The sequence below is a fragment of the Lithobates pipiens genome, unplaced genomic scaffold (genome assembly GCF_037356315.1).
Source record: "Lithobates pipiens isolate NorthernLeopardFrog02 unplaced genomic scaffold, aLitPip1_a1.2 Scaffold_13, whole genome shotgun sequence".
Taxonomy (NCBI): Eukaryota; Metazoa; Chordata; class Amphibia; order Anura; family Ranidae; genus Lithobates; species Lithobates pipiens.
Window position 1 is genome coordinate 64,471,319 of NW_027507718.1, and position 17,201 is coordinate 64,488,519.

General features: G+C 43.1%; 1 protein-coding gene across 5 annotated transcripts in view; it reads right to left on the minus strand.

Annotated features, from left to right (window-relative positions):
- Positions 1-17,201, minus strand: part of ELAVL2 (ELAV like RNA binding protein 2) — a 355,320-nt gene that overhangs the window by 55,913 nt on the left and 282,206 nt on the right. For all 5 annotated transcript variants that reach the window (XM_077475153.1, XM_077475155.1, XM_077475156.1 and 2 more), the window contains one exon: positions 9,018-9,243. In XM_077475153.1, the coding sequence (XP_077331279.1) occupies positions 9,018-9,243 (226 nt within the window). The remainder of the gene's footprint in view (positions 1-9,017; positions 9,244-17,201) is intronic.

The window sequence follows — 17,201 nt, forward strand, 5'->3', positions numbered from 1 at the left end:
TTGGAGATGGATTTAGGTTGTTGTAAAACAATCAAACCCCTAGAACCCTTTGAGGAGTTCCTAGTCCCCCTTCCAAACATAGCCTGATGCTCAAAGCAGAGGCACTACCAGAAGAATGCACACTGCTAGGCTATAGTCCAGCAATATAATGCTGCTATTAATGCCCAGCCTGAAGCAGTACTAATGTGTCAAGGGAAAAAGCCTGTGTCACCAAACCTGAAGTAATGCCACCTTTTAGCTTGTGTCCCTCCACAGCCAGCAGCAGCACACAGTGTGCTTTTATAAGCTTCCTCCACGTGCACCTGGCATCGGAGAACGCAAACGCCATTAGCCCTGCCCCCTTTGTCTACGGCGCCACCCCCGTTTTTAAAAGGACATGTTTTCCCGCGCGAGCAGCGGACTACAGGTACCTTAGGCACCCAGAGCTAGCATTGCGGGGGTATACAAAAAAATTCCCTCTCTTGCTTACCGGAGGACTGCTGCTTTCACCAGAGGAGGAGGAGGAAGTGATCGGCTCCTGACCCAGCGCTGTTTCCAGCATGAGGCGGTGAGTGCTCAACCCCCAGTGGTGACACATAGGCATGACAACATTTAATTAACCACTTGCTTACTGGGCACTTAAACCCTCCACCTATCCAGACCAATTTTCAGCGTTGTTGCACTTTGAATGACAATTGCGCTGTCATACAACACTGTACCGAAAATGAATTTTTTTTATTTTTTTCCCCAAAATAGAGTTTTCTTTTTGGTGGTATTTGATCACCTGTGCGATTATAAAAAAAAAAAAAAAATGTAAAAAGACCAAATAAAAAAAAAAAAAAAGATCTTTTTACATTTTATAAACTGGTAATTTTTGTCCATTGATGTACGCTGATGAGCACCGCAGGGTGGCAGTGATGGGCACCGATCGGTTACACCGATCGGCAGCACTTCTAGGTGGCATTGATAGATGGCACTGATGGGCACTGTTATAAATGAGGCATAATTGCCTCTTCCTCTTTGGGACCAATGTCCCTTTAAGATAAGCTGGTGATCAGCTTTTTTTTCCCCTCCTCCGCTGTCAGTGCGAGGAAAAAAAACGATCACCGAGCTTTTGTTTACATCATGTGATCAGCTGTCATTGGCTGACAGTTGATCACATGGTAAGGGGCCGGGACCGGCCCCTTACTTGATCGGTGACTTGGTGATCACAGCGCGCATACGGAGCATACACAGTGGAGGCCGTCATATGACGGCCTCCCGGAAATTCACATCTGCGCTGTGCCCGTCGTTCGGCCATAGTGCGGATGCCAGGAGGTTAAAGACATGTCATAAGAAAATGCAAAGATATTTCTTAGAAAACTCCACTTACCTTCATGCCGCAGGGTTTTCTGTGGTAAACCCAATCTTCACCCTTCACGGTGGGCTCTGTAACCTTCAGGAGCAGGGGAACCTAGAGGTAACCCACAATCCTGGACCTGCAACAGCACCCTGCCAGTAAAACTTTATGGCCTTACTACCAAAAAGTACTGGATCCCAGGGTCCAGCTCTCTAAAAAGAGAAGCATCCGCAGGCAAAACCTTGTTTCTCTGGATACGAGGCCTGGGTACCATTACATTAGACCTAAAAAAAGACACTTTGAATGGATCCGGTCAGCATGGCTAGCCCCAGCAAGGATTGTTCCAGTGGAGCTCAGCCCAGCACATCTTTAATCGTGACCAACACCTTAGACACTGGCAAAAAACTGAGGTACTCCCAGTAGTGGGAGGGGTTATATAGGGTTTGCACTTCTTGTCTTAGGGTGTGCCAGTGTCCATCACCTAAAGGTGGCCTATTAACCCACACAGTAACTGCTATGGTTCCGTGTCCCCTGATGTATGAAAAGAAAAAAACGGTTTCATAAAGAAAAAAACGGTTTCATGAATAAAAAAACAAAAAAAAAAAAAACACACAGTAAAGTTAGTCCAATTTTGTATAATGTGAAAGAAGATGTTTTACGCCGAGTAATAGATACCCAACATATCACGCTTTAAAATTGTGCACACTGCCTTGTCCCACCGATACAGCAAGGGCCCATTCAAGATCATTAAGGAAAACTTAAGAATTGATATCAACATAAAACCTTTGTATCCTGTTTAGAATGCTTATGCAATTTATACAGTTGATCTGATTAACGTGCAACGTGTAATGTGTTATGTACATTGTCTTAGTTGAAAATAAAAATGATTATAAAAAAAAAAAAAAAAAAATTGTGCACGCTCATGGAACGGCGCCAAACTTCGGCACTTAAAAATATCCATAGGCGACGCTTTGAAATTTTTTATGGGTTACCAGTTTAGTTACAGAGGAGGGCTAGGGCTAGAATTATTGCTCTCGCTCCAACGCACGCGGCGATGCCTTACATGTGTGGTTTGAATGGCGTTTACGTGTGTGTTCGTTTCTGAGCGCGACCGAGGACAAACATATGTTTATTTTACTTTATTTTTACACTCTTTTTTCCATTTAAATTTTTTATCACTTTTATTCCTATTACAAGGAATGGAAACATCCCTTTTAATAGGAATCTATCGTGATAGGTCCTCTTTATGGAGAGATATGGGGTCATCTCTCCTCCAGGCTGTAAATCATAAGATCGGGGGGGGGGGGGGGGGGGATTCTCCGATCTCATGCTGACATCTGCAATCGCAGCTTTGTTAACAATCCAGGGTCTGGGTGTGCTGTCATAATGTGCCCGGACCTCCGATGGTCAGAGATGACTGACCATCTGGTCACAGGAAACCTCTATGCTAGTCATCCGGCGGCAGGCGATTCTTTCTATGGCCCGGTAGGGAAGTGGTTAATGTTGCTGTAAGCCTCTTAGCAGCCTCTCTGACTATTTCATCTCGCCTTATCAATTTTGAGGGGGCGTCCAGTTCATGGTAATGCCACTGCTGTGCCATATTTTCTCCACTTAATGACTGTCTTCACTGTGTTCCATGGCATATCTAATGCCTTGGAAATTATTTTGTACCCTACTGCTCACTGATAGCTTTTAACAATGAGATCCCTCTTATGCTTTAGAAGCTCTCTGGGGATCCACAGCTTTTTCTGTAGTATGAGACTAAAAAAAAGCTGTACTTTATTTGGGGTTAATCAGAGGCACTTTAAATGATGCCAGGTGTGTACTGACTCCTATTTAACATGAGTTTGCATGGGATTGCTTAATTCTGAATGCAGCTACAACCCCAGTTATAAGGGGTCTGCACACTTATGCAAGTACATTATTTTAGTTTTACTTCCATCCACCTAAAAGACTGCAGTTTGTTTTTCGATTGAGTTGCACAGTTTAAGGTAGAAAAAGTTCTGAAATTATTTATCTGCGTCTCTTTTTTACATCTCAGAAACCTGACATTTTATCAGGGGTGCACCTGTTCCTGGCAGTTACATAGATCACAAAACATTTGAAACTAAAGGAACAGCACAAATATTTGAAAAAACACAAGAAAAAAAAACAAAAAACTAATTTGATAACTTAAGCAAAATCTAAAAGTTACCAACATTCAACGTAGATGTTTGGCTGTAAAGATTCACTAATTTGTACTTCTAAAGAGCATTTATAGCTGTATTCCAACTTTTATAGTACAACCCCAATTCCAAAATAGTTGGGACACTGTAAAAGCTACAAAACAGAATGCAATGATTTGCACATCTCAGATCCATATATTATTCAAAAAAGAAAACAAAATGTTTAAAACTCAGAAAAGGTATCTTTTTAGGAAAAAAAACGAAGGTTGCTTTGAAATTGATGGGAGCAAAGAAGGAAGAGGAACAGGCCATATTTACCGCGGAGTAGCAGCCGCTTTTCTTTCAACATGCCATAAACGTATGGAACCAGAACCATTTCCGGAGTTTTGGGAAAGGAATGTTGTCCTATTATTTCCCAATATATGATTTTAACTGTTCAAAAGTTCTGGGTTGCCGGTTGTATTTTTCGTTTCAAAATGTGCCAATTATTTTAATTTGGTGAAAGAAGGTCTGGATTGCAGGCAGGTCAACTAAGCACCCAGAGATACTATGAAGCCATGCTGTTGTCATAGATGCAATATGAGGTTCACCATTGTCCTGCTGAAATATGAAAGGCCTTCCTTCCCTGAAAAAAGTTGTTATCTAGATGAGAGCATATGCTGTTCTAAATCCTGGATATATTTCAGCATTGATGATGCCTTTGCAGATGTGCAAGCTACACATTTTATACACAATGCGGCCGCATACCAACAAAGATGCAGCCTTTTGAACTGAGGGCTGATAAGCCAGAAGGTCCCTCTCTTTAGTCAGGAGGACATGGTGGCCAAAAAATGTAAAATCTTGATTCAACTGACCACAGTATAGTTTTCCACTTTGCAACAGGCCATTTTAAATGAGCTTTGGCCCAGAAAACAGCGGCATTTCTGGATTTTAAGATATGGCTACTTCTTTTCATGATGGAGCATTAACTTGGATGGCACAGCGAACTGTGTTTGCACTGATCTTTAGAATTATTCCTCAGCCCCATGCAGTGCCCTCGTGCACTGCAGTGCTGTATGAGGACCCAATGTGAGATTTCTGCAGATTTTCAGAACCTTTTGCTACTATGTACTGTAGATCTATTGAAAGCCTTTCCAATTTTACATCAATGATTTTTTTTAAATGGTTTGACAATTGTTAAACGCAGCATTTCACAGATCTGTGAATCTCTGCCCAGTTTTACTCATGAGACACTGAAGAGCCTTTTTATACCCAATCATGTTACCGACATGTTGCCAAGTAACCTAATTAGTTGCAAAACATTGTTCCAGCTCTTATTGGTTAGTATCCCTTTGCCATCTTTTTTTGTTGACCTGTCTTACTTTTTTTGAGATGTGTTTTTGCCAATTTAAAAATTAAGGTTTTTCTTAAAATTATAACTTCTTTTAAAAAATTTGAATCATCATCAACATTGAATCATTTGAATTCAAAGAATTTTTTTTTGTCTATATAGATTTTACACAGCGTCCCAATTTTTTTAAATTGAGGTTATATTTTGACTTTGTTTAGCAGAACCTGAAGACATACAGCATAAAAGGAAAAACTACTGTACTAAGTCACCACTAGTGTTGAATCTGAATTCAAGTCTAACAAATTCAAATTCTTGAACTTAAATTTGCATTGAAGTCAATAGGGGGCAGACATTTGGTGGTCATGTTGGGCCCTTTAGGGTTGCTTTAAAACTGGATTTTTGTATCCTGCAAAAAATATTTAAATCCAATTAGGATGCATCTTTATTATGGGTTATACACTCATACACTGTCAATAGTAAAAATGGACACTATGCACAAATAACTTCTTCCATACCATTTACTGCTTAGCTGTAGCAAGCAGCCCAAAGGAGAATAGTGATCACCAAGGGGAGAAGGAGGCTGTTTGGTATTAAAGATTAAAACAAAAATGTTATACTTACATGCTCCGCTGCTTCCTATGGGAGAACTCATGCAGGCTTCCACTTATCAATCTGCCCAGTGAGGACAAACAAAGGACAAACAAAGCTGCACTAGATAGCGATGAGGCACAGGTAACTATTGGGGGGGGTGTTTGGTGTTGGAAGAGTTGCTGGTGAGAATCCCAGGCACAAAGGGTTTTGTTCTTTAATGCATTAAGATAAAAACTTTAAGGTTTTACAACCACATTAAATGGTATTTTAGACACCAGGCATGAAAATATCCCCTTGAAAAATGTAAGAAACCATATAACCATTTTAAGGGAAAAAACTTTTAGGAGGCAAATTTAAGGAAAAAACCTTACATTTTAAATGCCCATCAATGTAGCCTTCCACTGTCCCCCTGCAGCCCTACACTGTCCCCCTGCAGCCTTCCACAAAATTGCAGTATGGTTAGTTTTAAATTTACTGCCATCTTCAGCTCCTCCCGCTGCCGCGACCTTCAGCTCCTCCCGCCGCCGCCGAGATCTTCGGCTCCTCCCGCCGCCGACATAGACCGAGCAGAGGGTACTCGGCTCTGCTCACAGTAACGTCCCCGTCCCGCCCCTTGTCCTGGCTCCTGTAATGGACACAACACCGGGCCAATGGCAGGACGTAAAGGCTAGGAGGCGGGACTGGGTGCGACTGAGAGCGGAGCCGAGTACACAGTACACTCGGCTCAGCTCGGTAAATGGCGGCGCTCCACAGAGCGCAGATCGGCGGGGGGATCGGCGTATAATACGCACCCATGATTTTCCCCCGATTTTAAGGGGGGAAAAGTGCGTGTTATACGCCGATAAATACGGTAATTTCTATTTTGATCCATTTTCCCATCTTGTTTAAAAAAATCAAATATACAAACAAACCAAAGGAAAAAAATCTAATCTACAAATAACTGAATTTTGCTGAAAAAGAACCCTCAAACAGTAAAATATACCAAAAAATTGTGTATTACATTATTCAAGTTGCTTTCTAATAAATTTGTTAATTATTTTTTTATTTTTTACAAACACACCATAAAAAAGCAAAGATTAAAAACAAAAACATTGTGGTTTGTTCTTTGGTTATGTTATTTGAAAAATTTTAGAAAAGTAACTTTTTTTTTGCAGTTTCATGATGTAAACAAATAGTGTGTGTGGAGGCACTTCCCATGTCATTTGGTTAATAGCTTGCCCAGCATCCTTCAAAGACCATGAAAGTTTGTCCTCCAATGACTTCAATGCAAGGACATTCAAGTGAATCAAATTTTTCTTGCATTTAAAAAAATTCAGGTTGAACTTTTCTTGCTCACTATATAAATCTGAACTCCAGCTTACAGCCACTTTAACCACCTCAGCTCAAGGTGGTACCCTCCTTCATGACCAAGCCCTTTTTTTGCTATTCAGCATAGTGCTCCTTTAACTGCCAACTGCATCATCAAAGCAACTGTACGCAAATGAAATTTATATTTTTTTCCCCCACACAAATCGCTTTCTTTTAGTGGCATTTGATCACCACTGGGGTTTTTGTGTGATATAAAGAAACATTTTTGAAAATCTTGGGTAAAAAAAAGAATAAAATAAAATCTCGATAAAAAGGTAGATTTGGTTTGCGTTACAGTTATATAGTTTACAAACCATTATATATATATATATATATATTTGAAAATTGATCAATCCTGATGCACTGATGGCCCAATTTCTTGAGGCCCTGAAAATGTCAGGACAATACAAATACCCCTCAAATGACCCCTTTCTTGAAAGTAGAGTTTGAGGCATTTAGTAAGAGGCAGAGTTTTTTGGCGTTTCAATTTTTTGAAAAATTTATAATTTTTTATTTTTTTTACACATACTGTCGCCAGTGCAGTACAGCATCAGCATATGAATGGTGTGGCATTAATCAGATATTGACTGGTGACAGTACGTATGTAAAAAAAAAAAAAAAAAAAAAAAAAATCAAATTTTTTAACACCTAGTTTCCTTTTGACTTTAAATATTATTTTACTCTTTTTGTATACTCAGAGGAGTTCATTGTCACTATAGCACCACCATACTACTCTGGGGTGGGGTGGATCATTGTAACAGCAACGTTTGACTGTCATGAATGGGTTACATTCATGACAACTGTAATTACTAGTGATCTGTGATTGGCTGCAGCTTATCACATGGTACAGGGTTATGTGATTGGACCAGGAACCATGTGATAGCTGTGGACCAATCACAGATTACTCTGCAGGAAACACAACTGTTCTGAATGAAATTCATGACATATGCCCACTTCTCCATCTCAGCAAGAGGAAGCCTTATGCTCATTCAGAAAATATAAAGCTTTGTGTGACTGTCTTAGCTGAGGGAAGTCCCAGTCCTGCAGCTGAACACCACATTCTATACTGTATGTAGTTGGTGCCTACATACAGTTTAACCGCTTCAGCCCGGAAGATTCTACCACCTTCCTGACCAGAGCACTTATTGCAATTCGACACTGCGTAGCTTTAACTGACAATTGCATTGTTGTGCGACTTTGCACTCAAACAAAAGTGTATTCCCCCCCCCTCCACAAATAGAGCTTTCTTTTGGTGGTATTTGATCACCTCTCCGGTTTTAATTTTTTGCACTATAAACAAAAAAAGAGTGACCAATTTTGAAAACAAAAAAACGTTGTGTTCTAACTGAAGGGGGATGGGGACTGTGCATGGAAGATAACAGATTGCTGTTCATACTCTGTATGAACAGACGATCTGTCACTTCTCCCCTCAGAGAACCGGAAACTGTGTTTACACACACAGCTCCGGGTTCTTTGTGTCTCAACGGCGAACGCGGGAGCCCGGTGGTGATAGAGACCGCCAGGCAATCATATCAGCTCGGGGGTGAGCGAGCGGGCACATGGCCCCTAGTGGCCACAGGGCAAAGTGACGTTGCATAACGACGTTTCATCCAACCGTAGCATTCTGACGCAGTACAACTGCAGCGGCTGGTCGGCATGTGTTTACACATCACTTACAGCAAATGCATTGGTTAGTGAAGGTAATAGTTTGTTTGGACCAGCTTGGTCGAAATTAATAAATTTTTAAAGTGACAGAAAATTGGAATTATGTTTTAAATAGAAAGGTGACAAACTGGTTATATTATGTATAGCCACTACTTATCAGGATTCCCTTCCTTTGCATTTTTTACCTAGGGGATATCGATATAACATGTAACTGTATGAGGATTATACATACTCTAGATAATTTTAAAATTTTAAACGCATAGAATTACCAAGCAAGAAAACAAATTGTATCCTATGTGGTTAGTAATACCACTATTTAGCCCTATGGAACCAATTAAAATACTACATACATTACAGCACATTCATGATCACAAATTCAGGCTTTATGTAATTCTGTGTTGCTATAAGGTTCATGCTGTAATGTACATCCCGTAAATCATGTTTTTTACGGCATGTAGTCGATATATGAAACCAGTCCCTAATAAAATATATGGCAGAATTATAAATATCAATACGGTCTTTAGACATAATAGCAACTCTTTAGTTGAGGCTATGCTTGAACTCTATAAACTGAACTAGAAACATTAAAATCTTCTCTAACCTAAATCGCTGAGCTTGCTGAGCAAGTGGTCCTGGGTATCTTCGATTCGGGGACTGGTACAATTGTGATAAAATGGTGTGGTTCACTTTTTGGCTTGGATTGTTGGCAAACTTAACCGTTATAGGCTCAGTAGCTCCAGGAGGCTTCTGTCCGTTTAGGCCTTTAATAGCTTCCTCAGCCTCAATTCTTTTGTCAAACCGAATAAAGCCAACGCCCCTTGATACACCTATAAGGGTATAAACAAACCAAAACACTTAACAGAAATAAAAGCAAGCATTTTCAGTGTCATCCAAAGAATGTTCCAAACAGTATATACATTGTAAATTCACAAATCAATTCAGTTTTAAACCTCCCCCCAAGCTGATCCTGAGGGAAAAAATAGGATTTTTGTACTCACCATAAAATCCTTTTCTCTGTAATTCACCGACTGACACAGCACCCCTCTTAGCCATTGGGTTGTTACGCCACCTTTAGGAGAAGACTAGGCATAACCTGTTATGAAAAGCACAGAACTTTTAGTTCCGCCCAAGGGGCGGTCCCTTAGGTAACAACCCCCCAGCCTGCCATGCAGCCATCAGTAAGTCAACAAGCAGTATAACGTAAAGAAATTAGGAGGGGTGGGTGCTGTGTCAGTCGGTGAATTACAGAGAAAAGGATATTACGGTGAGTACAAAAAATCCTATTTTCTCTTATATTCACAGACTGACAAGGCTTCTCTTAGCCATTGGGACGTCCCCAAGCAGTGCCAAAACGAGGGGTGGGAAAACAGCATAAAAACGTCACCCACCATGGCAAGTGGGAACGAATATGAACTTTACCCACAAAAACGACAGTGTATGGCAAAAACACCACCAAAACCAGGGCGCTCCTCAACAGAGAGACCCTACCTTCAAACCGCACCAAAACTGCGGTAACAAATGCAACAGTGCATTAACTTAAAAGGTACTGTGTTCTTACTCAAAAAACAGGAAAAAATAAAAAAATTGTATATGCAATTGCAACTACACAGTCGCTTGCAAAACTTTGCGGCCATAACAGACATCAGCCGATGCACTGACATCTACCTCGTAGTACTTTGTAAAAGTGTGAACAGACGACCAGGTCACCGCTTTACACACTTGAGCGACAGACGCTTGATGTCGGAAGGCCCAAAACATTCCGATAGCCCTTGTGGGGTGGGCCGTGACCGGAAAGGGGGGCACCTGGCTCTTCAAGGCGTAGGCTACAATCTGCCTGATCCACCTGGAAATGGTGGCTGACGAGACAGCCATGCCTTTCTTTGGACCAGCCACCGAAGCAAACAGGGAGTCTGACTTCCGGAAAGGGAGCCGTGACAGACAAATACACCCTCAGAGCCCGAACCATGTCGAGGGAATGGAGGGCCACCTCCTTAGGATGTGTCGGCTTAGGACACAGAGATGGTAACACAATGTCCTCATTGATGTGAAACGCCGAGACCACCTTCGGCAGAAAAGAAGGTTGCGGACGCAACACCACCTTATCCTTGTGGATAACCAGATAGGGCGCCTTGCAGGACAAAGGCTGCCAGTTCTAAAACCCTCCTGGCCGATGTGATGGCCACTAGAAAGACCACTTTCTGGAAAAGAGTCAAAACAGGGATCTCTCTGATATTTTTAAATGGCGGTTTTTGCAGCGCTGACAACACCAGATCCAGATCCCACGGAGATAACGGTGGACGCACTGGAGGAACAATATGCCGGACCCCTTGGACAAAAGTACTCACTAGAGGGGTCGCTAAAAGACAGCCAAAGCTGATATTTGTCCTTCAATGGTGCTCAAGGCCTATTTCTGGTCTACTCCTTGCTGAAGAAACAGCAGGATCCTGGATATAGAAAAGGAGAGCGGATGCCATCCCTTCTCCTCACACATGGAGATGTAAGCCTTCCAGGTACAATGATATATCTTCCTAGAAAAAGATTTCTGTGCTCTCAACATAGTTGGGATCACAGAGTTCGACAGACCCCGGTTCCTCAACACCTGGCTCTCAATAGCCATGCCGTTAAAGCCAGCGATGGTAAAGCAGGATGGAGAATCGGACCTTGAGACAGAAGGTCTTATCGCAACGGCAGTCGCCAGGGAGCTTATGCCATCAGGTGCACCAGGTCTGCGTACCAGGGACACTGGGGCCAATCGGTATTACTGGAATCCCCTCGGTCGCCACTCTGCGGAGTAGATGTGGTAACAGTTTCAGTGGAGGAAAGGCATAGATTAGCTGGTACTGATCCCACGGAGCCACCCATGCGTCCACCCACGGATTTCTTGTCCTGGACACGAATCTCGGCACCTTCCGATTGAGGCGGGAGGCCAGAAGATCCACGTCTGGCATGCCCCACCACAGGCACAGTAACCTGAATATCTCCGGATGCAACGCCCATTCTCCTGGGTCCAGCATCTGGCGACTTAGATAGTCTGCCTGCCAGTTCTCCACTCCCGGGATGTAAATGGTCGACAGGGCCGGTACATGTCACTCTGCCAACCGAAGTATGTGCGGCGGCAGAGCTTCTTGTTCCTCCTTGGTGATTGACCTATGCCACAACTGTGGCGTTGTCTGACTGGATCCTGATCGGATGCCCTCGCAGTCTCATCGACCATATGGAGAGGCATAGCCTGATCGCTCTCAGTTCGAGCAGATTGATCGGCAACTTGGATTCCTCTATCGACCAGAGGCCCTGAGTCGACTGAACCCCCATTACTTCACCCCAGCTGGATAGGCTGGTGTCCATTGTGATCACCGTCCAATTCAGAGGCAGGAACGACTTCCCGGACTGAAGTACCGGGGACCTCAGCCACCAGAGCAGGGAATCCCTGAGTAACTGACTCACCTGGATCTGTCGATCCAGGGACAATGGAGATTTGTCCCACTGTGAAAATCTTTCTTCAGAACTGTGGTGTGGAACTGGGCATACGGTACTGCCTCGAAGGAGGCCACCATGAGTCCCAGGACTCGCATGCAGAAGGGTAGCGACAACCACTTGCGGTTCATCAGCAGTTTTACTACAGCTCTGAAAGTCTGCAGCTTGTCTGAAGGGAGAAACACACTCGCTTCCATGGAGTCCAGCAGCAAGCCTAGGTACTCCAAATGCTGAGTCAGTACGATCACCGACTTTTTTAGGTTCAACACCCAAACTCCTGCAGGGTCTGCATGGTGATCGCCACATCCTCTAACTCTGAGGCAGAAGATGCTCTCAGGAGGAGATCGTCTAGGTAACCCACAATCGTGATCCCGCATTGCGGTAGCAAGGCCAAAACAGGAGACAATACCTTGTAAAGACTCGGGGGGCTGATGACAAACCAAAAGGGAGAGCCACAAACTGGTAGTGGGCTTCCCCGAATACAAATCGCAGAAACTTTTGATGCCGGGGGCATACGAGTATGTGCAGGTACGTATCCTGGATGTCTAAGGACGCCAGTGAGTCCCCTTGATGGAGTGCAGCGACTACTGAGCAAACTGATTCCATTCTGAACCTCTGTACTTTTACAAAGTAATTGAGAGCTTTTAGATCCAAGATTGGATGTACCCCTTCCTTCTTGGGAACTACAAACAGGTTTGAGTAGAACTCCTGGAAACGTACCGATTCTGGAACAGGCACCATCACCCCACGATTCAGCAGGTCCCTTAACGCCCCCAAGAGGGCCTCCCGGTGAGCCGGGAGTCCAGATATGCTGGAGGGGAAGAATCTGTTTTGCGGTCTAGAGGGGAACTCCCGAAGGTGACCCCCCCCCACCCGAGTCGTGGGTGGGGGCAAACCCTGCGGTAGCACTTTTGCTTGCAGGCTTGCGGTTCCAGGGACACTATTGTCCTTCAGAAGTTGTCTTGTCGGGGCTGGGGACGTTTGGCCGAAGCTCTGGGTGGACGAAAAAGCCGTTCGTGAGTGGAAAAGGAGGGCCCTTGCCTACAGCATGGCTCCTTAGCCTTCCTGGCCTGTGGGAGTAGTGTATTCTTACCACCTGTGGCATTTTTAATAATGTCATCCAAAGAGGCTCCAAAGAGCCGGTTGCCAAGGAAGGGCAGATCCATCAGGGCTCTCTTGTATGCCTGGTCAGTTGACCAGCATTTTAACAAAATCAGGTGCCTCAGCACCACTGCTGACACTGAAGCCCTGGATAACAGAGGGAGAGTATCCAGAGCCACGTCACAAACTTACATAAGGCCTTGCACTAGTTGGCCTGCTAGTGCCACGCAGACAGGAGAAGCCTGTTCTCCCAGCTTGCGAGCTACAGTGTTGCCCACTCGGTTAGTGTCTGCGATACAAGTGCGGATGCCAGTACTGATCACATGGTTGACCCCACAACAGTAAACAAGGAATGAGCCACTGCCTCGGCCTTCCTTAAATGCAGGAGTCCCCTTTACCAGGACTGTGGTTACTTTGTTTAACCTGGATACTGGGGGGGTCCACGACCGGGGGAGCCGACCACTTATTGAGAAGGCTCTCCTCAAAGGGCACTGCCATGTATTTGGGGACCGAAAAGGTCCGTTGCGGTCGACCACATTCTTTGTAAATGAACTTGTCAAAATAAGTCAGATACGGGAACACCTTAGGTGAACAGGCTGGCTTACAGGACCCAAAAGGAACCGCTACATCAGCAGAGGGGATCTGCTGGCTCCTGAATCTTCAGGGTATCACAAAGCTGTGATAAGTGCTCCAACAGAGTCTGCGTCAGAGCTCTTAAAGGGGCTTAAAAAAAATGGCCGCCAAGCGTCCAGCATAAGGACATAAAGCACTGGGAAAATGGCAGCCGGACTACAGGAAAGCATGCTGCTCCTAGAGACTGGTGAAAAACATGCTCAGGCTCCAAGAAAATGGCTGCCAATGTCCAGTATAAAGGACAAAAATCACAGGGAAAATGGCCGCCAGTTACAGGAGAGCATGCTGTTCCTTGCCCTCACCTAAGATGGCTACTGAACACTGAAAACCATGAGGAACAGTGGCAGAAAATTGCAGTGATCAGCGCTGCAGGGATTACAGACACAGCCTCGACACCCCCAGGGAGAGAAAAAACCTACCTCAGGGCACAGCCAGCACAGCCCCCCCCCCCCCCAGGTGAGAGGCCCCTGTACATGACACACACCTCTCAGCAGCCACATGTAGCATCCCCCACGGGGGGGAGCTAGTGACAGGGAGAGAAGAGGGAGTTGAGGGACCACCGAAGCGACCTCCCAGGGAATTCCCAGCTGCTCAGCCCCGAGGCAGGGAGAGCTGTACTTACTAGTCCTGAAGAGCTGGGAGACATTCCATCACAGACCCACTCTTTGATCAGTACGGGGTGGCTGCTGGCCTGACACAATGATGCAGACATCAAAAGCTCACCGACCACCTCTGGAGCTGAGGAATGTCGTGGCCGGCCCAGCGTGTTGCTCTGACCTGCACACGCTCGCTGGCCAGGCTGGGGAAACTACAAGGATAAGGGTATCCAGCCTGTCACCCAGCCGACTGTTGATAGCAGATCACAGGATCTTTCATCTTGCGCAAAAAGCAAAGCTTATGCAGAAACAACACGGACCGATGGGCCCGTGAGGGTTCCTAGGTCCTTCTTCATTAGGCAAAATAAAACTGATGGCTGCATGGCAGGCTGGGGGGTTGTTACCTAAGGGACCGCCCCTTGGGTGGAACTAAAAGTTCTGTGTTTTTCATAACATGTTATGCCTAGTCTTCTCCTAAAAGGTGGCGTAACACAATGGCTAAGAGAGGAGCTGTGTCAGTCTGAATAAAAAAGGGAAAATACTGTGCTTAAATCTAAAAAATTAAAAAATACTCTAAATTTTAGGAGCTGCAGTTACTAGGATGTGATACATCCTAGCCACCCGACACGTTTTGTCATAGGTGATGTCTTCTTGTACATGCTTCTTTCTGGTAAGCGTGCATTTATACTGGTGATTAGCACATTGGTGGTGGAGGAGGATTGCACGGTGCACAGATATTCACTGAAGGAGTCACTCTTCTCATTCAACATAACTTTAAACGGACTGTTGCACTTTTGGCTTTGGGCACTTTTTGGTTAGAATAATGTTTCTTTATTATTCATAAAATCACTGTCAGATTTTAACACTATTATTTAAGTATTTGGATATTTATCAATTTAATATTTTTATCACTGTCACGATTTTATTTATTTGTTCGGTATATATTTATCCAACACTGATATTTTGGTTTTTTTCCTTTTTCATTTAGGGAGTAACACAATTGTTATATATTTTTTTTTTTTATTATTTATATTTTGGATATTTATTATTTTTATAGTTTTTTGAAGTTGCACATGAAAATGTTTTTTTCATTTGATTGGTATATATCAAATAATAATATTTTCATAAACTTAGGGATTATATAATAAAGCATTGATCCTTTTACTGATATTCAATAAGTTGCTATAATATTAGTCACGTAATATAGCTGGGTGGGAGGAGTTGGATAGCGCAGTTACATCTTGTTTATATATTGTCAGTCTGAATATAAGAAAAATAATTTTTCTTTTTTTGCCCTGCCGCCATTTCATACTAGACCAGAATGCCATGTCACTGGTCTGCAGCCTCCTGGGATACCTGCATCTCATGTTCCAGCAGGCTGCACGATCAGCACACAGAGCGATTGGGAGGAAGGCCCATGGCATCATGAGAACTACTGAGGTGGTCGGCACTATGAAGCAGCAAGTTGAAGGTCGAGATGGTGGCACATAAAGAGGGGCCCTCTTTATAGCAAGAGGACAGCAGATAGAAGCGGAACAATGGGTTGGCTGCGTGGGTATGAGTTTTAGACAGAACACAACACTACAGGTAAGGGTAGAAAAGCGAATGATGCGGGGGAGGGGGGGAGTACCACTTTGAGAATGAGATTTTAAATTTACCCAAAAACCTATAAGTACAGGACACAAGATGAGTTTCGCAGGTACATTGGATTAGGCTGCTGCCTTAGGAGATTGGACACTGGCACAACAAAGCTGTAAGATTGCTAGATTGAGGTGAAGCAGCCAAACCCTACGATATCACATCCCAAAATTATTGAATGAAGTATGCAGGGGAAAGAGGTAACCAACCTCTGGGACTTTTAACGGTATCAAGTATAATAATGAATTACAGAGCAGTTAATGATCAAAAAGATAGACCAAAAAGTTAAACACAGATATTTATTAAAACAAAATATTCTAAATTATGTAAAAACAACTACATGGGTGTAGGTACATCCAAAAAACAGCAGAATTTTTACAATTCATTCAATTTGGGTCAAGATAACATTTACCACACTCGACATGTTTCACTCAATTCGAGTTACAAAAAAATAATTTTTTAATATAATTGAGACATTACAAAAACATTGCAAAATGTATGATCTATATAAATGGGGATCAACATACACAAATATGCTAAATCTACAAAAAACAGGGCATCTATAGCATGTGGTCATAAATACGGAAAACCCCAGTCTCCCAGATAGATGGGAGCGCCAGGATACTTTGTGCTTGCAGAGAGACCTTCCAAAAGTTGGTCTAAAAAAATTACACAAAAAAGAAAATAATAATGTATATAATTTGTTTATGTATAGGTATCGCCAAAATTGATGGCCACTCTAAAAGAAAAGAAAAAAAAAAAAAAAAAGAAAAATGTATTTAATTGTATAATTGATAACCTCAACAAATATATGTACCTGTAGAATCAATAGAGAAGTAAAGGGCACCTTGGCCACTCAATGGCGTACTGGCGCTGCTAGTGGGTGTCAGCAATCTGACACCAGACCAAGCAGTGATTTAGTCACCAATCTGTAATTAGTCACCAATCTGTAATCTGTTCCTTTGTGTTGCATTACAGATTGGTGACTAAATCACTGCTTGGTCTGGTGTCTGTTTGCTCACACTTACTATCAGCGACAGTACGCCATTGAGTGGCCAAGGTGCCCTTTACTTCTCTATTAATTCTACAGGTACATATATTTGTTGAGGTTATCAATTATACAATTAAATACATTTTTTTTTTTTTTTTTTTGAGTGGTCGTCAATTTTGGCGATACTCACCTATACATAAAAAAATGATATACATTATTTTCTTTTTTGTGTAATTTTTTAGACCTCAACTTTTGGAAGGTCTCTCTGCAAGCACAAAGTATCCTGGCTCTCCCAACTATCTGAGGCTGTCTTTTATGATTGATTTAGTTACATTATTATTTTCTGTTTCCA